A 24,399-nucleotide genomic window follows, 5' to 3' on the forward strand; every position below is an offset into this window, starting at 1 on the left:
AGACAGATTTCCAAATTGTCCAACCATTACATCCATACCAAACAACATCTGTGTTTCAAAGCTGGGGGGCTCTGGACAATGGCTTCCCAGAATCCAGATCAAATCACAGAACACTTCTCAAAGTGAGCCCCAAAACAAAGCCTCACATCAGGGCTTATACAGCCTTCTCCTTGCTCAGAGAATGTAACAACCTTATTGACCCAGAATAGGAGTGTAATGTTGGAATCTTCTGTCTGCTTTGTTTCCTTAGCCTGGTCATGTCGCCCCTCAGTCACTTGACCCCTGGGCTTTTTGCCACAGTAGGACTCTGCCACCAGACAGGGGAGCTTTTGTCCCAAACGCTGGGGTTTTCTCAGCTGCCAGAGGTATTAGTTGGGTGCCCTCTCTGAGGTCTCCACACCCTCTGGCAAACTGGCCACACACCTCAGGACCTCCACCCTAGACTGCAATCCAGATCTAAGAAGGTTAAAGCAAGAGCAATTACCCCTCAAACTGGTGCTTGGTCCCCCTACAGTCTGCAGGCCAGGGGCTGAAGCTGCCATGTGGCTGTGGCTGCTCTCCTGTGGCTTCTCACCCTGAGGGCAAAAGCCAATGCACTCCCAACTACTGGGTTCCAAAGTCCACACTGTATTGACCTCTTACTTTGTCCTTAGCATCTATGTGTTGATAATTCTGGAAACAGCCACAGATGCTGGTGATCTGAAGTCCCTCCAGCTGGAGGCTAGTCAGGCCCACCCTGGGGCTAAAACCTGGGCATGGGGCTGGGTTGGGCTCCCAGAGCACTGAGCTGGCTGATTCCTGCCAGTCTGCTGGGCTGTCCTCAGCAGGAGGCTAGCTTTTCTGTGTCATTTTGTGGGTTCTGTAGCTCCAAAGTTTGTTCAGAGTCCCCTTTTACATGGATTGGAGGTGGTGAGGTGCCATTTTGACTCCCCAAGGCCCTCATTTTTGCCAGCTTTCAAGGGCTAACTTAGAAAAAAAAAAGCCATGATTTGGGAATTAAAAAAAAATCGTAATAATGTAGTGTGATTGTTTTGCAACATTTGAAGGTTAGGTCCTCCTTGATCAGAATTCTGTGATTGCTCATCTGAGCAAGATTGAGTCTGGTTAATGACTATCTAAAGTATTTAAATGCATGTATTTCAGAGTACAAAAGCATCAATTTGCATTTGGTATATAGAGCTACTGACCTTGGACATGCTTATCTATAGATGTTGCAATTGGGCTTTAATATAACCTTCTCAGGGACTTGAAGATATCATTCCAGGACAGAAAGTACCGTGAAGATCTCTCTGTAAATGAATGATGAGCTGTTTCCCAGAACTGAGGGTTCAAGGGAGTTAAAAAAAAAGTTCAATAAGAAAATTCAAACCATAACCAAACTTTGGTCTTTGTTTTGTAAAGCACATGATGTCTTTACAGAGCGATTTTTCAGAAGTCAATCCAAGGCCATTCTATTAATGGCTGGCCAGGCAATTTAAAGAAAGGAGATCTAGGCTGGCAGCAAAATTATGACTTAATTTTGTTATTCCTGCAGTGCAGAATTTTGGTTGTGGGGGAAAAAAGAGGTGGGCTGAAAATTTTTCTTTAATAGCGCAACAATATTCTTGTAATAATTGTAGCTGTTTCATCCAGCAGCTAGGTAACACAGTCCTACAGTGAGGAAGACCTGAGTTCAGCTCCCACCTTTGATACTTCCTAGCTCTGTGACCCTGGGTGACCTTTATTTGTCTCTGTTTCTTCATCTCCAAGATGAGGATACCAACTACCAAGGTTGTTGTAAGGATAAAATTAGATGCTATCTGCAAAATGCTTTGCAAATGTTAAAGCATTTTACACATGCTAGTTTATTGTATTTTTTTTTGAGGGGGGAAGGCAAGACAATTGAGGTTAAGTGACTTGCCCAAGGTCACATAGTAAGTGTTAAGTGTCTGAGGCCAAATTTGACCTCAGGTCCTCCTGACTCCAGGGCCCCTTTTCTTATTATTTTAATGCAACAGTTGTGTGGTTAAGACAACTTGACTGCACCTGACTAGTACCTGGCTGTCCTTACTGCCTGGGAGAAATGACAAAATAAACAAACTGATAGGCTAACAAAGCTGACCAGGATTATTGGTACCTCCACTGGAAGAAAACTGAATCTTCCTGTGGTATAAAAAGCTACCTGGGCTTCATTTCTAGCACTTTCTACATTCTGTGAGAAGGAAAAGATCTTTGGTGTGCCTGTGTTCCCCTTCTATTGGTTTCTCTGCTTTGGGAGGGAGAAGCCAAGGGGAATCACAGATCTTGTAACTGCTTTGTTGTGGGAAGGGTTCTGTAGTTGACTGTAGAAAGCAGAGTGCCCTGTTCTCTGAAGAGTTGATTGGGGGAAAGTCTTTGCTATTGCCATGTACAGTTTGAAAGACAGAAACTCCTCAGAGCCCCAGAACAGATCTGAGGAACTTGTCAGTTTTCTGGCTTAAGGAAATTGCTTTTCAGTGAAAGAACGTAACACTTTCTCAGTGTCCTGCTGGGGGGGGGGGGTTTGTATATTAAAAGAATCTGTCATTTTTTTAGCAGCTGAGAGTAGACAGAAAGTGTCTTTGCCCAGCAGGTTCCTCCTGTTGCTGGCTATTTTGTGAAGAGACCCAGAGCATCAAGACCTGCCACCCAAGGCTGTGAGTTGCCCTAAGCATTTGGGTTTCCCTATTCACTTACCTACCTGCTAGATTTCTCTAAGGGTAGTCTTCCCTACAGACACTATGTATTGGTGAGAGTGTCTGACTCCCATTTAAGGATCCCACCCTCCTTGTTCTTGCCTTCTGTTGAGTAAATGCGCTTAGGTTATGATTATTCTTTGCTTTTGCCTTATTAAGGGTTAATAAAGGTTACAGGGTTAGTGGTATAAGAGCTACATGGCATAGTTGACTGATTTTTGTATGAATGGGAAGCAATGCACACACACACACACATACACACACACACACACACACACACAGTAGGGCTGGACTGTGACAGGATCCCAAACACTTGGAAAACGACCCCAGAGATGAGCTGAGTGAGCCAACCCAGAGAGAAAAGGGGGATGGTGGCCAAGCCCATACGGGTATGGCATGGCTATGTGTGGGCTCATCACTCTAGAGCTAAAGGGGATCTCGGAGGCCATGTAGTCCAACCTCATTTCACGGTAGAGGAAACTGAGGAGGCCAAGTGCCTTGCTTAAGGTCACACAACTTAAGGCAAAATCGGGATTTGAACTTACACCCTTACTCCAGAGCCAAGGCTCTTTCCACACGGTGGATTTATTTTGCTTAATTGTATCACTTGCGGGGAGGAGAGAGTTAATGAGTGGTGCTAAAGATACAAAAGAAAGAAAGAAAAGCGCAGCAACATGATATTAGCCAAACTGGAGGGTCTCCCTCCCCTCCAGCTGAGGCCCTGGGTTTTTGTGACGTGGTCTCTAGCTTCGCCTAGAGGTCTCCTGCAGTGAGGAAGCGTTCAGGCAATACTGCGCACGCGCCGGCTCTCACGCCGCAGTGGGTCCCGCCTCCCTGGGCTCTTGGCGTTCGCGGGGCATTGTGGGCATTGCAGTCCGCAGCCGTCGGGATCCAGTTCACAGCAGCGGCGTCGGCTCTAGAGGCAACATGAAGAGGTGAGTGCTCCCGGGTCGGGGGCCGCGGGAGCGGGGCGCGGGGCCCCGGCTTCGTCCCCTCGTGTGCCAGGGGGTGACCGTTGGGCTCCCGAATCCTTCCCGCGCTGGGTCTTTCCTGCTTGTGGGAGAGGCGGCTTCCCAGGGAGCGGGGGTGGGGCGCCCGGAGATGGGGATGCGGGGAAGTGGGGTGCAGTGTCAATTCCCCTTATCCGGGCCCGACGCGGCTTACACGGGACGGCTACAGGGGTAGTAGACGTCTTGCTCCCTCTGTTCTCCGTCTTCTTTCGTTGTCAAGGGATCCGAAAGGAGATATGGGGGAGGGAGAAAGAAGGAGGCAGGTTTGAATCCCCCAATAACCTCAGACGAGAAAGGGGGGGGGGTGCCCCAGGGGCCGGGAAGGAGGCGCCCCCTGTAGGCACTGCAGCGGACGAAGCCTGCGTCCCCTAAGAACTGTGGCTCGCTGCTCCTCGCTGTCATTAGCCTGCATCGGATCCCCACAACAGTCCTCCCCTGGCACCCCACTGCCACCCCAGCCCAACCCGGCACGGGGCTGCCCATTTCCGGCTAAGTTGCATAATCGCGGCTCAGCTCGGTGAGGTGGGTATTCGGGGGAATTGCGAGGGTTTCTATATCTTCTCCTGGGTTTGTTGGTATGAGAAAGGCTGTCAATGAGGAGAAAAATGGCTAGAAAGCCAGGCAGGGTGGTTGGTTAGTCCTTGAAATCGGAGGGTGAAGGGGGGTGGGGGGAAATCCTTGCCATAACCATTTGCCATGGCCTCTCGGACTACGACACTACTCCATGTTCCGCCTCTCTGCCTCGGCACCCTCACTGTCTGCCTGTCCGTCCGCCCCCCATGCCCCGATTTCTGGCTCCCTCCTCCCCTGCCAAACCGCCAGCTCCCCGGGAATGTAGTACGCTGGCAAGGGCACGCAGTCGGCTGCCTCCTGATCGTTAGTCGGGTGTCTTCAGTCGCTTTGCACCGATAGCTTTTGTTTTTACATCGCTTACATTCCCCCCTGCATCCCTCCCCCTCCTCCCCCTCCCACTGAGCCATCCCTTATAACAAAGAATTTTTCTTAAGGGGGAGGGGGGGAAGGGAGAAGAGAAAAAGATTTGGCAAAACTGATCGATACATCGAAAAAATCTGACTCGATATGTATGCAATGGTCCACACCTGTGGCCCCCTCCCCCTCCCTCCCTCTGCAGAGAAGTGGGGGGAGGGGACGTGTATTCATTCTCCTGGCTCTTCCTTGGGGCCAAGCTTGTTCTTTCTCATCTCGTAGCCTTCATTTTCGATTATTCTGTAAAGATTCTTTCCATAAATTGTTTTCTGGCTCTGCCGCCTTCATTCTGCATCAGCTCATCCAAGTCTTTCGTACTTTTCTGTATTCATCATGTTTGCCGTTTGTTTTTCAAACCGCACAGTAATATTCCATTACATTTATGTATCACAATTTATTTAGCCATTCTCCAATCGATGGCCATTCATTTTGTTCTTCGCTGTCACAAACAGTGCTGTTCTAAATATTTTGGTGTATATGGAGCCCTTCTTTTTGTCTGTCACCTCTTTGGGGATATATACATCGCAGTAGAATCTTTGGGTCAGAGGGTAGGGGCATTTTAGTTACTTGATTTGCATAATTCCACATTGCATGGTTATACTAATTCCCAGCTCCATTGACAGTGCATTAGGGTGCCTGTCTTTCTACAACCCCCTCTGACTTTTGACTATTCCGATCCTTTGTCATTTCCAATTTGCTGGGTGTAAGGTGAATCCTCAGGGTTATTTTGATTTGCATTTCTCTTATTAGCGATTTGGAGCGTTCTTTCATATTAGGTTGTTAGTAGGTTTTCAATTTTCCTTTTGAGGACTGGTTTTTCCTATCCTTCCGGGTCAATCTGGTAACCAGTCTTTAAGTGCCTACTATGTGCTAAGGACTGTGCTAATCGTTCGGGATAGAAAGATAAAAAACATTGGAGACTGACTTTTGTTCAGTATTACTAATTATTAGTAGAATTGACAGCATGTCTACATAGTGCTTGGTTGTAGTTAAGCACTTAATAGATGTTATATCAAATTGTTTACCATGTGCCAATAACAGTGCTAGGAGATTGCCTAAGGCAATTAACCTAATAGATTTAGATTCAGAAGGGAGCTCCGAAGTCCTATAGCCTGACCTCTTTGTTTTACGAAGGAGGAAACTGAGGCCCAGGGAAGAGAAATGACTTGCTCAAGATCACACATAGGATCATAGTTTTAGCGCTAGAAGCAACCTCAGAAGTGGATGCTTGGCAGGGGCAACCTAAGGTAGGGCTTGACCAAAGTAGGAGGGGCAATAGGCCAGGTGGGTGATGGATTCGAGAATAGAGGCTGGGGTAAAGTTGAACTTTTGGAGCCAGAGCTGGAGTGATGGCCTGGCCCAGCACAGAGGGGCAGGGGCACTAGGGGAGTGAAGCATAGGGAGAATGGGAAATGATAGGAGGTTATGGTCCCAGGAATTGCACACTTCTTAGTGATGGGAATGGACCCTTGTGGGTAATGGTGAGATCAAGGGTGTGACTCTTTGTGTCCCTTTGTGTGCCTGAGGAGGACTGAAAGATCTTGGTCTTAGAGAAATTTCTGAACCAAGCTATCTAAAAAGAAATGAAGTCAATGTGTTCTGTCTTGCCACTTCTCTAACTCAAAGTCATTTAAAGTTAAATGGGATTTTAAAAAACGAAATTGAAGTGTTGCATAAAAATTTAAAAACAAATTCTTTCTTTAGGGATTACTTAACATTTTTTTCAAATATAAGCCCAAATCCCTGAAAAGCTGTCGTAATTTTGCTTGCTTATGGAAAATATTTTTCCCTGGCTTTCCTACAATCCTAATGGTAAAGGACTGATGATGATTTTGTTTTGCTTGTTATGTTGGTTTTTAAAAAATGAATTTGAGGAAAATACCCATCCATATTAAACTTTTTATCTTTCCAAATTCTCTTCCATTCTTAATGTACCCGTAACATAGTCATGATGAATGTACTCAGTTTAATAGTGTAATCTTGCCTGTGTTTTCTTTTTTCACTTAACACTGTTCTGTACACATATCTTTATGGATCACCGTGGTCCACAGATTTGAGTCTCTTCTCATTCTATTATAGCAGAATTTTCTTGACCGTTCCCCTAGTGTTTAGTTTGTTCCCAGATCTTAATTTGTATAGATAATAGCACTGTGGACATCTTTCTACATTTTTTCAGTTATTTTCTTTGGAGTATATCCCTTAAAGAGGAATTACTCAGTCAGATGGTCTGAACAGTGTTCCAGCTCGGCTTACAGTTTGCCAGAATGTTCTCTAAGAAGACTGCACCAATTTTACAATGCTACCAGCAATGTTTGCTTCTATGTTTTATGCATTCCAGGCTACTGATAAATGCTTCTTGAATAAATGCATGGATTTTTACGATTTTAATAAGCAACTAATGTGCATTTCTTTCATTGTCAGCAAACCTGGGCAGCTTTTCTATGTGATGAATTACTGGTTATGTTTTCTAAATCTCCTTTAACCATTTATTTAATGAAGTCTGTGTCTTGACCTTATACCAATTTGTGATATACTTTGGGTCGTAAGCTTTTATTAATTACATTTATTACATAATAGTTTTTCCAATTCCCTTGCCTGTTAAAGGGCTGCATTTAGCTTTTCCCATGTAGTAAATCTATAATATTCATTCAACAGCTATTTCATAGCTATTGAGTATCTGTGTAGATATAGATATATAGATATTGAATGAAACTATTCATCATATACCAAGTTCTGTACTAGTCCCAAGAGGGGGAGGGGGAAGGGGAGTGGTAGAGATAGGGGTGAGAGAGGAATAAGACACAATTCTTACCCTCAAGGAGTTAATAGAGGGGTTGAGATACATATATACAAATAACTATTATAGACGGCAGGATATGGCAGATGGCACAGAACAGGTACACAGTGCTATTGGGGTTTTATGGAGGGAGAGATCACCTTTGGTTAAAGGGATCAGGGCAAGTGTTCATGAGATAGCAATTGAGCTGGACCTTTAAAGACTGGGTACAATTTCAGCAGGTAGAGGAGAGAAACACAGTGTAGGTGGAGGGGACTACTAGACAACCAAAGATGTATAGATTGGGGGCGGCCAGGTGGCTCAGCGAGTAAGAGCACCGGTTCCAGTGTTGGGATGACCTGGAGATAGAATCCCGGGCTCAGACACTCAGCACCACACCCAGAAATAACTGGCCGTGTAACCTTGAGCAAGTTACTTAACCCCAATTGCTTAAAAAAATAAATAAATAAATAAAGGTTCTAGAATATACTCTGGATAACCCAAAATGATATTTAAAAAAAAGATGTATAGATTGGGAAATGTTGGCCATATTAGGAGGTTCACAGGTCTAGAGAATAGGGTAAGGAGAATAATTAGAGGTTAGGCTGGAAAGTTGGGCAGAGGCTAGAGCATGGAGGGCCTTGAATGCCAGGCTAAGGAATTTGGATTTAATTCCCTAGACAAATGAGTTAATCTGTGGAGCATTTTACAGAACTGAAATTGCTTTATAAATTTACAAGTAAATTCTATCAAATATTTAAAGAACAATTGAAACCCATGTTATACAGATTATCCTCAGTAATTGAGAGGGGATAGACTGACTGGATGGCCAATTCTCTTGAGAATTGCTTATATCCTTGGATCACTTATCTATTAGGGAATGGCTTTTGGTCTTATATCTTAATTGTTTATATATTTTGGATACCAAAGCCTTATCAGAGAAATTTGATACAAAGATTTTTTTCTCCCTTTTTATCACTTCCTTTCTTATCTTGGTACATTAATTTTTTCTTGCAGAAACTTTTCAGTTTCATTTAATCAGAGTTATTCATTTTATATTGTAATTGCCTCTCTTCCATGTTTGATTAAGAATATATCTCCCACCTGTAGCTGTGGTAAATTATCTGTTCTAATTTTTTAATGGTACGATCTTTAATATTAAGGCCAGGTATCTATTTTGAATTTATTGTGGAATGTGGCACAAGATATTGGTCTAAGCCTAATTTTCTGCCAGATTGCTTTCTAGTTTTCCCATAAGTTTTTAATAAATGGGGAATTCTGTCCTATGCAATTTACATTTTCTGGTTTATTGAACATTGAGTTCCATTGTTTAATTGTTTAATTCTCCCTTGTCTAGTTTTTTCAGTTTAAAATTTCTCTGTTTTTTGACCAATACCAGCCAGTTTTGATGACTTCTGTAGTGGATAGTGAATTGGGCTTTGAGTCAGAAAATGGGAGTTTGAATCATCCCCTCAGATACTGGGTGTCTCTTGGCAAGACACCTGTTCTGTGCCTTAGTTTCCTCATCTATGAAGTGGGGTTAAGAATAGTACTTTCTTTACAGAGTTGTGAGGGTTAAGACAAATGAGTTATCTGTGGAGCATTTTACAGAACTGAAATTGCTCTATAAATTTTTTTTTTGCTTTTTTTTGAGGGGCAGTTGGGGTTAAGTGACTTGCCCAAGGTCAACATGGCTAATTTTTGTGTTAAGTGTCTGAGGCTGGATTTGAACTCAGGTCCTCCTGACTCCAGGGCTGGTGCTCTATTCACTGCGCCTCCTAGCCAGTGAATATAAATTTACAAGTAAATTCTATCAAATATTTAAAGAGCAGTTGAAACCCATGTCATACAGATTATCCTCAGTAATTGAGAGGGGGATAGACTGACGGGATGGCCAATTAGGAGACCTTCACTGTAGTTCAGGAGAGAGATGATAAGGGCCTGAACTGGGGTGATAACTGTGTGAACAGAGAGAAGAGGGTGAATGGGCTCTCACCATGTTGAAATGACAGTTGTTGGCTGGGTGGGAGGGGGAGGTTTGATAAAAGGGAGACTCAAAGGTGACCTTCAAGACTCCAGATCTGGCTAATTAGAATGATGGTGATACTCTCAGCAGAAATGGGGAGATTTGGGGTAGGTGGTACAGTGAATAGAGCACCGGCCCTGGAGTCAGGAGGACATGAGTTCAAATCCGCCCTCAGACATTTAACACAAAAAACTAGCCGTGTGACCTTGGGCAAGTCACTTAACCCCAATTGCCCTGCCCTCCCCCCTCCAAAGAGCAAAAAAAAAAAAGAGAGAGAGAAATGGGGAGAGTAGGAGGCAAGGTGGGAAGATTCTGAGTTTTGTTTTGGACCTAATAATACAATAATAACTAATATTTCTGTAGCACTTTAACATTTGTAAATCATTTTGTGTATCTCATTTGTTATCTCATTTGAACCTCACAATAACCCTATGGGGTAAGTGCTATTATTATCCCCAATTTAGAGATGAAACAATTGACACCAAGAGAGGCCAAGTGACTTTCCCAGAGTCAAATAGGTAGTAAGTATCTGAGGCAAGATTTGAACTCAGAACTTCTAAACTCCCCTGTTTAGCTCCCTATCCACTATGCCTAACATCTTAGGATATGATGAATTTGAGATGTCTACAGGGCATTCATTTGGAAGATGTCCAGTAGGCCTGTTCTATAGGACCAGAACTCAGGAGAGAGATTAGGGCTGGGTATGTGGATCTGAGAGTCATCTGCATAGATATTATCATTTAACTCCTAGGAATTGATGAGTTCACCAAGAGAATATAGAAAGAATAGAGAGGGTATGGGGCTATAAAACACAGTTGTTGTTCAGTTGTGTCCTACCCTTTGTGACCCCATTTGGGGTTTTCTTGGCAAAGATACTGAAGCAGTTTGCCATTTCCTTCTCCAGCTCATTTTACAGATGTAGAGCTGAGGCTGACTTGCCCAGGGTCAGATAACTAGTGAGTATCAGAGGACAATTTGAACTCAGGAAGATGAGTCTTCCTGATTCCAAGCCCAGTGCTCTGTCTACTGCAGCGCTACCTAGCTGCCCTATATTCACACATATGGATGATAATTTACCAGAAAAAAACTGAGGAGCAGGTATCCAGGTGGATATATGTAATTGGAGCTTGGGAAAGGGATTAACCAATCAACAAAATGTCTTACTCCCTGCCCTCAAAGAGTATACAGTCTTCTGCTGGAATAGACTTTGTTCATAGATAAGCAAATTGAAGCTATGTATAAAATAAATTTATAGTAATGGGAGAAGTGAGGCATCTGTCTCTTGAAGGAGGTGCCATCTGAGCTGAGCCGTGAAGGGAGCTAGAGGTTTTCAAGAGGAGAGGATGAAGAGAGAGGGTATTCCAGGTATATGGGAGACAGCCTGTATAAAGACATGCAAGTGGGAAATGAAATGTCATTGTCAGACTCTAGGAAAAACACAATTAGATCATTTTGTCTAGAGTGTAGAATTAGTGTGTGTGGGGGGGAATAATGTGAAATCAGTCTGGGAAGATCAGTTAGCACCCAATTGAGGAGGCTTTTAAATTCCCACCTGAAGAGGAATTTGTATTACATCCTAGCCACAAATATGCTTAAGGCAGGGAATAACATGGTCAGATGTATGCTTTAGGAATACCAGTTTGACAAATGGGTGGAAGATGGGACATTGGCGAAACTGGAGCCAGCAAGAACAGGTTGGAGGCTATTTAGATAGTTGGGTTGAGATGGAGTGTTAGATACAGGGACTGCGGGAGATACTTTTGGGTTGTGCCTTAGTGATTCTTCTTCACCCTCATCTTCCAAGGACTGATAGATTGTCCATCCTGCCTGCCATCTGACCAGTTTATTACTCCTTGACAGTTTTTTCTTGAACAACATACAGATTTGGTAGTCATTTGAATTTAGCAAACATCTATTAAGCACCTCCTTGATGCTCCCATCAAGGGCATCATTGAGAAAGTGGGAGCCAAGGAAGTGTCTGAGCAAGTAGTGTAGGGAGAACTGAAGAGAAGGGTAGTGTGACATGTGGGGAAAGCAAGGGCCCCTGTGTTTGTGTGTGCAGGGGATGGTCAATGGTATAGAATGCTATACAAGTCAAGGAGGATGAAGACAGGAAGGGGCTGCTTTATAAAGGACATAATTTGTAGTCCTTTTCCCCTATAGGCTTGCTACATCCTGGAAGAGAGTGGGGTATTGGAGGTACAGAATGCAGTCTACATTTTTAGACATCACAATACTCTGTTACAAGGGGGGCATTTATTTTTTGAAGGAGAAATATGGAGAGAGTGGAGGTGGGTAGAGATTGTGATACAAAAAAAGGAGAATTGAGAGAAAAGAGTGTCAATGAAATATTTTAAAATACAATAGATAGTGAGTAAGAGCCGGATGACCTGGGATCAAATCTGGGCTCAGATACTCAGCACTACACCCAGGAATAACTGGCCATGTAACCTTGAGCAAGTTACTTAACCCCGATTGCTTTAAAAAAAAAATACAGTAGCTAGAAGAGAACAGAAGGAATTTCAGAATGGGCCACAGATAAACAGGGCAGTATTGGAACTACCATGTTAAGTTTTAAAAATCCAAGCCATATAGAATAGAGATTCACAATTTCATATACAAGTTTCTTTTTCTGTTCTTGTTATATAGAAATGTAGATGATTGTTGGTGTTGGTCAAGTTTGCAATTCAGAAAAAGAAAATTTTTAAAGGTTTCTGAATGCATTTGTAAATTTACTTAACCTGCTCTGCCATTTCTTCATACATTAGTCAAGGTCTCATTTGACTCTAGCCACTAAAGGTATATTGTACACCCTAAATTTTTAAACATTGGAACTTTATGCCTGTATGCAATCTTAGTTGGAATATTTCTTTGCTCCTCAAACTCCACATGGTTAAAATCCAATTCATAATTATCTTTGTAAGACTGTGATCATTCTCCCAGGCACCCAACTTTGGCCTCATTGATGCCATTCTTTTCCTTTTCCTCCTAAGTTCTGCTGATTCTCTTTCCTTTTCTGTCTCTCATATCCATCCTTCATTCCTATTTCTCCACCCTAATCCGGTCCTCCTTATCTCCTGTCTGGGCTATTTCTGGATTATAGTAACTGATCCCAGGATCATTTCCTAGAGTAATCTTCCTAGTGAATTGCTTTGGGAATCACTTGGAATGGGTCACTCCCCTTTTCATAAACCTTCAATGGCTTTCTGTGCTCCTGTGGAAAGAATTGGCTGAGACCTGGGCATGAAGCCTACCTTACATGCTCTTACTACTTCTTTGTGACCCTGACCAAGACATTTAGCCTGTCTCAACCCGAGGTTTCTTCATCTTTAAAATAAGAATTATAATACCTCTATTACTTACCTCATAGTTGTCTAAGAATCAGATCTTACTAACTTGTCTATGTCTATCAAAGGCACCACCAACCTTCCTGTCCTTCACCCAGGCTTCCAGTCTTGGAGTTATCCTTGGCTCCTCACTCACTCTCATTCCCCACAGCCAGTCAGTTGCCAAATCTTGTTAATTTTGTCTCCTCAACATAGCTTGTTTGCCGTTCCCTTCTCTCTGCTCACATGCCTTCTAATTCAGACTCTAATGCTTACATGCCTTCTAATTCAGACCCTAATTACTTCTAGACTTAGCTATCAAAAGAGTCTTCTGATATTGGTCTCTCTGATTCCGGTTTCTTCACCATCTACTCCTTCCACACAGTTGTCAATTTTGGTATTCCTCAAGCATAAATCTGACCACACCACTCCCATCCTTTTAGGCTCTTTTGCCTCTAGGACAAAATACTACCTCCCTCTCTGTTTGGCCTTTACAATCCTTCTCAATTTGGTACTGACCTCTATTTCTAGACCGATTCCACAATACTCCCCTTCACTCATTCTACATTCTGACAAAGATGGTCTCTTACATTTCCCCTGCATCAAATTTCCTCTTCGGTCTCCATGCTATTTTTGCACAGATTATCCCTCATGCCTGGAATAGTTTGATAAGCACTGCTACTAGGGCACCTTTCTTCCCATTTTTACCCCCCCCCCCATTAATTTCCCTGAGATTCTTGACCTTTTATTCCTCCAGATGAATTTCATTACTATTTTTTTCTAGATCTAATAAAATGATACTTCGGTCATTTGATTGGTATGGTATTGAATAAGCAAATTTATTTGGGTAGTGTTGTCATTTTTATTATATTGGCTCAGCCTACCTATGAGCAATTAATGTTTCTCCAATTATTTAGGTCTGTATTGATGTAAAGAGTGTGGGGTTTTAAAATTTTCATATAATTCCTTTGTGTGTTTTGACAGGTAGACTCCCAAATATAAATGGAATTTCTTTCTGACTCTTCCTGCTAGTTTTGTTGGTAATATATAGAAATGCTGATGGATATATGTAGATTTATTTTATATCTAGCACTTTTGCCAAAGTTGTTGGTTCAGCTAATTTTGTGGTTGACTCTCTAGGATTCTCTAAGTAAACCATCATATCATCTGCAGAAAGCAATAATTTTGCTTCCTCTCTGCCTATGCTTAATCCTTCAATTTCTTTTTCTTATTGCCATAGCTAGCATTTCTAGCACTGTATCAAACAGTAGTGTTCATAATGGCTACCCTTGCACCCTTGCTTTATTCTCGATGTTATTGGAAAGATCCATTTAACCCTTTGTTTTCTAGTGTTTTTAGCACAAATGAGTGAAAGTCCAAACCTCTTAGTCTGGCCTATGATGCCCTCTACAATCTTCCATCTTTAGCTTTATCACCTACAACTCTTGTTAACATATGCTCTGCCCAGACTGATCAGGTCATTCCAAACACTCCATGCAAATTCCCACTTCTTTGCTTTTTATGATGCTGTTCTCCCTGCATAGCATTCCTTATCCTTCATCTTTGATTACCATCATCATATCAAAATTCTTCTCTTCTGGGAAGTCTTCCCCAAACCTCAGCCCAAAGCATTCTCTCCCTCCTCTGATTTCTTATAGCACTTACTGTCTATACCATATACTATCCTATGTAGTTAATTGTAGTTAATTATCTTATGTGTAAATCTTGTCTCACCAACCTAGATTGTAAGCTCCTTGGAGCTTGGCATCAGGGACAGGCTATGTCTTAGGCAACTTTCTAACCTTGCTGTGCTGGAGAGATTGATAAAAGGCAATGAGTCCACAATTACACCACCCTGAATATTCCCATCTCATCTGATAAAATGGATAAGAAAGGGTCTAGGACCAAACAGGCCCTTTAAAGCAAGAGATTGAAGAAGAGAACAATGCTCAGATACACTGCTTCATTTCCTTTCTGTATTATTTTGTTTTTTTTTTTTACTCTCCAGGATAAACAGCAGCCTTTCCAGTGATGACCTTATTCTGGAGGACTTGGAAACTGAAGGAGAGAGGCAGCTGAGGACCCTCCTTCACCATCAGCTTGATACTTCTGTTTCTGTTGAGGAGTAAGTGTTGATTTAGCTAACAAAGTGGGAGAGCCCAGAGAGAGCCCAGGTGGTACTGGACAGACTCCTCTCTGGTTTCATTAGCTCTAGGTGAGGTGGCGATTCCTGGGGCCTTGACCCATTGCACGGGAGGATTGGCCTAGAAATAGGCTGTGAGATCCAACTGAATTGGTTGGTCCTGCCCACATCATAATGCCTAGAACCCTGTTTCTTTGTACTTTAATAAGTCATGACTGTTGTTAATTGTTTGGCAGGTGTGTATCCAAGAAGCAATGCTTTGCGCCTGCTGCAGTGTATAAGCCCTTTGGGGAGGAGGCAGCTGGGGCTTTGAGCTTGTCCCAGTTTCAAGCATTACAGAAGAGTGATCAGGAAATCGCATCTCTGAGGGACTTGGGGCTTAACGATAGAGAGATTGTGCTGTGGAAGAGCCGAGCTTCATCTGACAGGGTCAGTGGGTTGCATTTTTCAAAATTTCATTTTATTTTGAACTCAGCAAACACTAAATAAACAAAAAGGGGCATTTTCGTGTATGTAATAAAACAAAAAAAGAAGATTATGCATGCAACTGCCAATGCCTGTTACATACAGTTTATTTTTCTAAGAGACACATTTTTCTAGAGATTAAGGAGAGAGAGAATTTTCCATTTGACATTTAGAATCTTCACATTTTTGAGCCTTCAGGAGACACATCCTTAGATTTGAATCTTCATGCATTTCTAGGCCAGAGACATTGGTAACAAGGAAATAAAGGAACTCCATAATTAGCTTGGATAAAATTCATTCCTTCCATCTTCAGGCAGCTAGGTGGCGCTGCAGCGGATAGAGTGTCATGCCTAAAGTCAGGAAGACTCCTCATCCTGAGTTCAAATCTGGTCTCAGACACTTACTACCGTGTTTCCCCGATAATAAGACACTGTCTTATTATATTTTTTGGAAAGAAAAACACCAGAGGGCTTATTTTCAGGGGAGGGCTTATGTTGTCTTGCCTCAGCTCTCCTCCATGGCACTGTTCTCAATGGCGCCAGCAAGCAAATCACTGGGGAAGAACAGGATGACGCGCTCACTGCTGCAGCTCTGATTGGATGCAGCTTGGAGCGCGGCATGCGTTTCACCCGGGGGGGGGGGCGGTGCATACAGAGGGTACTGTAATGTAGCGTGTAGTGCAGGGGATCACCTTCACTACAGTAGCAATCTCAATAGGGCTTATTTTCGGTGGAGGGCTTATTTTACAGGAATCTTACACAGTAAGGGGAGGGCTTATTTTCAGGATAGGTCTTATTATTGGGGAAACACGGTAGTTGTGTGACTCTGGGCAAGTCACTTAACCCTGTTTGCATAAGTTTCCTCATCTATAAAATATGACTAGGGGCAGCTAGGTGATGCAATGAACAGAGAGATGGGCTTGGAGTCAGGAAGACCTGAATTCAAATCCAGCCTCAGATACTTACTAGCCGTGTGACCCTGGGCAAGTCACTTTACCTTGTTTACCTCAACTCCTTATCTGTAAAATGAGCTGGAGAAAAAAATGGCAAACCACTCCATTATCTTTGCCAAGAAACTCAAATGGAGTCATGAAGAGTCAGATATGGCTGAAATGACTGAACAACAACAAAAAAATTCTGTCCACTACCTCTGATATACTACTTAACTCCTATGTATCACATCATTACTTGCTGTCTGTACCCTCTGTAATCCCCTTTCTCTGGTTTTAGGTTACAGGGCTGGGAGCAGCCCCTGAAGCAACACAGGACCGTCTTCGAGATATTGAAGAGAAGATCTCAGAGCATCAGCGCATTCTGGCCTTGCCACAGAGGTTTTCAGGGAGTAAACAACTGAGTCGGCGAGAGATGGAAATAGAAAAGGCTTTGTTTCAGGGGAATGACCGCCATTCCTTCCTGAGGGCTCTCTATTACCAAGGTGTGTAGTCCCCACTGATTTTGATACGGCCTTCTACTGAGAAAATGATCAGAGCATTAGAGTGAGGGTCAGGGAAGGAGTAAGAGATGCCAATGGTCTGATGCAGGCCATTATGAACAAAACTGCCTTGTATTTACATAGGCAGCTCTTCTAAGAGAGAATTTTATTTTGTTCATTTGTTTTTTGGAGGCAGTCAGGATTAAGTGACTTGCCCAAGGTCACACAGGTAATAAGTGGTAGTTATATTTCGTACGGTTATAAAATTAATCTTAATTGGGTTGACTAATACAGTCTTGTCAAACATGAAAAACATTCTTGCCTGTTTTCCAGGGTACTCATTTGGCATCAGAGGTGGGAACTGGGTTTCTAGCCATCACCTTTAACACAAATAACTCCTAGATCACTGTCTCTCAGCCTGGTGTCACAGTAATACTTTCCTATTCATCATCATGGCCAGCAGCAGATTTTTAGTGAGTGCTTACCACATGTAAGGCACTGTGCTGGGCACCAGTGATAAAACATAGTCTTGCCTTGGTGGTTCTTAGAGTCTTTATTGGGGGTGATAAGACCACACACATACACTCACTTATACACATAAAAACATATATCCCAATACATGGTGGCATGTTAAATGAATTGTACAGAGAATCAGTGCCCTAGGAGTTCAGAGAAATGACTGATCACACAGGACCGAGGTGGGTAGGGAAGGATTCACAGAAGAGGCAAGATTTTAGAGGGCCCTTAAAGAAGAAGTGGGCAGCTAGGTGGCGCTGCAGTGGATAGAGTACTGGGCCTAGAATCAGGAAGATTCATCTTCTTGAGTTCAAATCTGGCCTCAGACACTTACTAGCTGTATGATCTTGGGCAAGTCACTGCACCTTGTTGGCCTCAGTTTCCTCATCTGTTAAATGATCTGGAGAAGGAAATGGCAAACCACTCCCAGTATCTCTGTTGAGAAAATCCCAAATAGGGTCAAGGAAGAGTCACCCACGACTGAAAAACAGCTGAACAGCAATAAAGGAAAGCTAGGAGTTTGGAAACTGGAAAGTAACAGGAGAGCATTTTCAAGCAAGGATAATGCTGAAAGCAAAGGCCAGAGGAATATTCACCCAATGAATAGACTAGTCGGACTGGAACAGAGGGTTTACATTGACCAGAGGTTCTTAACTCTTTGTATATGTCAGACCAGCCCATGGATTCCTTCTCTGAATAACAATTTTTTTTAAAGCAATTGGGGTTAACTTGCCCAAGGTTACACGGCCAGTTATTATGTGTGGGTGTTAAATATCTGAGGCCAGAACCGATCCTAGGTCCTCCTGACTCCAGGGCTGGCACTCTTACTGCGCCACCTAGCCGCCCCAAAAATGAATTTTTTTTTACTTTTTGGAGGGCAGTTGGGGTTAAGTGACTTGCCCAAGGTCACACAGCTGGTAAGTGTGTCAAGTGTCTGAGGTCAGATAACTCAGGTCCTCCTGACTCCAGGGCTGGTGCTCTATTCACTGCGCCACCTAGCCGCCCCTGAATAACATTTTTTAAATCCATCAATTAAAAGACTTAAAGGAAACCAATTTTATCAAAATATTTTTTAAAAAACCCAAATTTGTGGACCCCAGGATAAATACTCCTGGCAGAGGAATAATAGGAGATAAAGTTAGAGAGATACCTACCTAAGGGACCCTATTGTGAAGGCAATTGAATGCCATATTAAGGACATGGAATTTTAGATTGTGGGGGGCATTGAAGGATTGTGTGTAGGTTAAGAGGGTTCTGAATGGATAGATCCAGGGACCATTTTGATGGCAGAAAGAACAGGATGGGAGGGTTGTTAGTCTTAGGTGTGCAATCTGTTTAGAGTAGTGAGGATGGAAGCCAGATTTCAAGAGAGTAAGGAGGAAATAGAAGCAATAGGCGGAAACCCCTCATTGGAGACCATTGATCAGTGAAAAGAGGAATGGGCCAGTAGCCCCCTTGCAGGAGTGTAGCTGGTTACTGAGGAAGGGGCACTCCAAGATGTTCTCAGGTTTTGAGATCCCTTTTTTTTTTAAGTCTTTGTGACCACCATGGTGTGGAGGATAGAGGGGAGGTATCAGGATCTTATTGAACAGATGAGATAAACTGAGGCAGTTAGGCAAGGAAATTATTTTTTTCACAATAAGTGTTGGGACAGAACATGGAATCAAAGTGCCCTGATTCCTGATTAAGTAAAATCTGAGAGTTGGGAAGAATCAATCTAGGTCTGGGCTTCTTAACCTGAGATTCATGAACTCCCATGTTTATGCATATAATTCAATCGGGGGGGGGAGGGGTACAGTCTCTGAACTTGGATAGGAACAAATTACATCTTTCTTTTCACTAAAGTCTAACAGAAATTTCGTTATTATGTAAAAGAGTCAATAGGCCTTGTGAGACTACCATGGGCTGAAGGAAAGGGAATAAGCGTTTTGGAAGTACCTACTGTGTGCCAGCCTTTTTTTTTCTTTTTGGAGGGGGGAAGGCAGGGCAGTTGGGGTTAAGTGTTAAGTGACTTGCCCAAGGTCACATGGCCAGTAAGTGTTAAGTGTCTGAGGCTGGATTTGAACTCAGGTCCTCCTGACTCCAGGACCAGTGCTCTATTCAGTGTGCCACCTAGACGCCCCTTTCATGCCAGCCCTTTACAGATAATATAACACCAAAGAGAGTTTAAGACTCCCTGATAGAGGCCAAACCATAGCTAAACAAAAGACCCTTTGTTTAAAGAGCTCCGGTGAGGAGGTGCCCATTACCTCATAAGGCAGCCCACTACGGGCTGGGATGGCTCAAAGGTGGTTTCTCCTTGTCAAGCCTCAGTTGACAGGCCAGGCAGTGCTCTGCTTTGAATTTCGAGGTGCAAGAAGTGACTGCATGATAGGAACAAATGACACAGGGCTTATTGTAGGTGGCAACCCAAAGCCCCTTCCACAGTGAGACATTCACCCTAGACAGCTGAGGTTCACCTAGACTGCAGATTCAGGATTCCTGGTGACCTGGAGGACCACATCAATAAAGAGCCGGGAATCCAAGGCTGCTGTTCTGTGAGCAACTCAAAGGCACCCTCCCCCTGCCCTCCCCCTGGGCAGGGATGAGCGGCGGGGTTGGGGGGGTCATCACTCAGAATAAAGGGGCAAGCTGTGGATGGCTAGGCAATGAAAGACAATGGGAGGAGCAGTTAGTCAGACAGGAGGAGAACCAGGAGAAAGCAGCAGTGCTCCATGCTCAAGTTCAAGGCTAGAACACATGTCATATTTCATTTGATCCTCATGACCACCCTGCAAGGTAAGTACTGCAGGCAGTCTTGTTCCTGTTTTGCATATAAGGAAACTGAGGCTCAGAGAGATCACATAGTTGGAAGAGAACTTCAAGGTCCTCTGTTCCAAACCCTGCCTTTTAGGGAGGAAGGAGCTAAGGTTCATAAGTGGGAAATGCTTTTCCTGCAGCCACACATCTAGTAAGCTTCAAAGCTGGACTTTGAGTATAGGTATTTCTGCCTCCTGAGGCCAGCACTTTCAGCCATGCACTGCTACTGCTCACAGTATCCAAAGCAGCTGAGAGATCAAGGAGGAAGAGGATGGAATCAGGGCCCTTGGATTTAGCAGCTAAGGATTATGGGTCATTGTAGACTTTCAGCTGAGAAGCCAGATTGCAAGAGACTAGGAAATGGGTGGTGAGGAATTGGTGGGGGGAGAAAATTCTTTGCAAGAATTTGACTGTGGGGGCAGCTAGGTGGCACAGAGCACTGGCCCTGGAGTCAGGAGGACCTAAGTTCAAATGCAGCCTCAGATACTTGACACACTTACTAGCTGTGTGACTTTGGGTAAGTCGCTTAACCCCAATTGCTTTGCCTTCCCCCCTCCAGAAAAAAAAACCCAAAACAAAAAAAAATTGGCTGTGAAAGGGAAGAGAAGACAACAGCTTGAAGAGTTGGCAGGGCCAGCTGAAGCCATTTTTATACCTGCCATGTTTGTAGCTTACAACTAGGGAGAGGTTGCAGTTGAGGGAGAGGGGGGATGAATGATGGACCAGGCTTCTGGAGGAAATGGGGGGGGTTGTACTTGAGGGCACATTTAAAATGATTGGCCTTAACAAGGAGAAAGGTCACTTCTTCTCTTGAGACTAGAGTAAAGAGAGGATAGGTGAAGATATAGAGGGGGGTTTGAAGCATTGAGTAGGACATTTGAGGGAGTTCACCATTGATGACCTTTATTTTCTCAGTAAAGTAGGAGGTCGAGGCATTTACTTGAGAGTAACAGGGCTGAGAGGAAGATCTTGGGGCCAAAGGAGGAACAGCTCCTTAAGAGAATGGGATAGAGAATCAAGGAAGAACAAGAGTTACTGTACGTCAATGAGGGTCCAGTTGAAATTCGATAACATGGGTTTGTAATGGACTCAAGTCAGCTAGTGGGCTGACTTTCCAGCTTAGGAGTATGAGTGAATGAGGCAGGTGGTTGAGGGTGATCCAAGATCAAGGATTGGCAAGGAGTGAATGGCAATGGGATCAGAGGTCATGAGAATCCAGGGTGAAGGACAATGTGTAGTTGAATGGGTTGACTATAAGGTGGAAACTGAAGTGAAGATAATAAAGACAGAGCTGGGGTGATGGACTGGGAGAACAATGAGGGATGCAAGAGCTAGATGTTATGGTGAGAATAAACTAGAAGTTTAGGCACAGGGAAAGATGGAAGAACAAAATTGTGACCAGAGTGAGGAATTTGAGAATTTGAAATCCTGCAGGTAGCAGAGTTAGGGGAGATGGTGAGACGTATGACAGGACTTTGCCTTTGTTGGGGAAGAGTGAAACTGTAGGTCATGGGAGTCTTTGAGAGGGTTATTGAATTTGGAAGCCAGAAGAGTTGATAGAACACTAGTATGTAGATCGAGGGTGCTAGGGAAGAGGGCATGGATCAGGTTGGAGAAACTTAACTCCCCAGAAAAAAGAGTGAGACTGAGCTAGAGGCTGACAGATGATATCAACAAGGATCTGGCTGGGGTGTGGTAGACAGGGTGAACCTTGAATAGCAAGAAGTAGCTGAGCTATAGTAGGGTCTGAAAGTGGCAGCAGGGAGCAGTGAGGGCATCAGTGCCTCCTCCTGGTTTATCATAGCGGGGATGTGAGCCAAGGTACAACCAGTACTGGCTAGGGGGGCCAGGAAGATGATGATAACACATTTATACTGGGCTTTAAAGTTTGCAGAATTCTTGATCTACCTTATGTCGTTTGATCCTCACAACAGCCTTGTGAGGATCCCCATTTTTTTTCTGCTTTCTGGAGGGGAAAGGTAGGGCAATTGGGGTTAAGTGACTTGCCCAAGGTCCCATGGCTAGTTTTTGTGTTAAGTGTCTGAGGATGGATTTGGAGGATCCCCATTTTACTGGTGAGAAAATGGAGGTACATAGAGTTGAAGTGACTTTCCATGGGTTACACAGCTAGTTAGTGTTAAGGGCAGGATTTGAACCCGGGTTTTACTGACTTCCAGTTGATTATTCCTTGCAGTGTCTTCTGGAGAGTTGCCATGAATGTGAGATGGATAAAGTATGAAAAGGAGAGATTGGGGTAAAGGGATGTTTGTCATAATCCAAGTGAAGTCTCCAGAGGGATTAGGGAATTATGGAATCTTGCTGGATGAAGCCAGGAATATGGGGAGAGGTAGCTTGGGAAGGCTTTTGTTATTGTATTTTCCTCTCAGGAGACAGTAACTATGAATCACTGGGATTAGGGGATCAGGAGGAACAAATTTACTAGTCGTTATACTTTGGAAATACCAATTGATTGATACCTTTACTTTCCAGAGTCTTGTGAGAATGGAAGGCAGTATTGACACATGTGCTGTCTTTATACATACTGGAGAGCTGGGGCAGGAATTTTGGGCTAGATGTTTGGGTCCTTACAGACTGGCTGAAATCACATGTGATATCAACTCATCAGTTACATTCCAAGATGGCGGGAGATGAGACATACCTAGACAATGTATCCACCATGGACTGATCATTCCTTGGCTGTGATACTTTTGACATTTAGTCTGATGGCTGTGATACAAATCAATCAATAAGCATTTATCCATGTGTTAGGCACTATGCTAAGGGTTAGGGATACAAGAAGAGCAAAAGACAGTCCCTGCCCTCAAAGAGTTTATAATCTGATGGGGTAGACAACATGCAAACAACTTACATAAAATATACAACTTATGCAGGATAAATAGGAGACAATTAATAGAAGGAAGGCACTGGAATGAAGAGGGCTTGGGGAAAGCTCCCTGTAGAAGAAAGCTCCCTTTAGTTGGGACTTAAAAGAAACCAGGGAGGTCAGTAATCAGATCAGAGGAGGGAGAGCATTCCAGGCATGGGGGACAGCTGGAGAAAATGCCTAGAGCAGAGAGATGGAGTGCCATGTTGGTTGGAAGAGCTAGGTTAGCTTAGGCTTCCATCTGAAGTCTCAGTTTTGAATACTCCAGGACTGATGCCCAAGATCCCACGTGGGACAGTTCTAGCCTAGTAAGCTGCTGATCCTTATTTCCCCTTTATCTTTAAGGTCTTTGACAAAACATAAAGAATATCTTAAAGTTATATTTTACTGAATTTGGAGAGAAAAAAACGCGGGTTCAGATTTTGACTTTGCCCACTACTTGGATAAGTAATTGAACCTCTCTGAGTCTCAGTTTCTTCATCTATAACATGGGAGTAATGAAATGGCTATTGTGGAAATCAAATGAGATACTATGCTTTGTGGCTGTCCCCAAAGGACTATATATATGTAAACCATTATTGTTTTGTGAGAAAATAATCACTTTTCCTTTAAATATTTCCTCAATACTTGAATGACTCCATGATCTAATTAAGGTAGGTACTTCGTCTGGTCTAGATTCCAGCCCATCTACACTTTCTCATCTCAAGCAGCTCCCACCCATGTCCTCCTGACATAGACTAGCTACTCCTTGTGTGCAGCTAATAGCCTATTCTTTTGTTAGGCCAAGCTTTTGCTCCATGCCCCTCACTGCCTTTTTGGGCCATTCATTCATCTCTTTGATTAGATCTTTTATGCTACTCCCCAACACAGTTCATTGTTCATAATATTCCTCTAAAGCATGTGCCTTCCAAATATTTTAAATTAAAATTAAATGAAAGTTTCTTTAAACATTTCAAATTTTGACCACATTGCTAATGCTAATCGCTACTGTTATCTTGGGCTGTCTTTTTTCTTGAGAAACATACTTCCAATTATATGATCCCAAATAAGTGGAAAAATAGAATTGGTATACATATATCTCTTGACCTAAATCTATTCTAGCCATATCTATAAAGTAAATATATACATATGTATTGTCAGATGAGAAGATATATGGAAAAAGTACTTTGCCAGCCTTAAAGCAATAGATAAATGTTAGTTATGTGTTTATCTGTGCGCGCGCACACACACACACACACACACACAGGGAGAGAAGGGAGAAGGTGTCCCCAAAATCTTAGTGCAGTTGTATGTTTTGATACCCTAAAACTGCACTAAGACTTTTGGGGCATCCTGGATCCTTA

The 24,399-nt window shown here is 43.2% G+C and overlaps 1 protein-coding gene across 1 annotated transcript in view; it reads left to right on the forward strand.

Moving 5' to 3' along the window:
* Positions 1–3,515: 3,515 nt before the first annotated feature.
* The window catches only part of RBM41 (RNA binding motif protein 41), a 39,228-nt gene continuing 18,344 nt past the window's right edge, over positions 3,516–24,399 (forward strand). The window contains exons 1-4 of the mRNA XM_069100449.1: positions 3,516–3,628; positions 14,827–14,943; positions 15,198–15,390; positions 16,656–16,860. Coding sequence (XP_068956550.1) covers positions 3,621–3,628; positions 14,827–14,943; positions 15,198–15,390; positions 16,656–16,860 — 523 coding nt within the window. The 5' untranslated portion in view covers positions 3,516–3,620. The remainder of the gene's footprint in view (positions 3,629–14,826; positions 14,944–15,197; positions 15,391–16,655; positions 16,861–24,399) is intronic.

Source organism: Petaurus breviceps, unplaced genomic scaffold, assembly GCF_028583685.1.
Source record: "Petaurus breviceps papuanus isolate PSGF00001 unplaced genomic scaffold, PetGlider_PUasm1.0 400, whole genome shotgun sequence".
Lineage (NCBI taxonomy): Eukaryota > Metazoa > Chordata > Mammalia > Diprotodontia > Petauridae > Petaurus > Petaurus breviceps.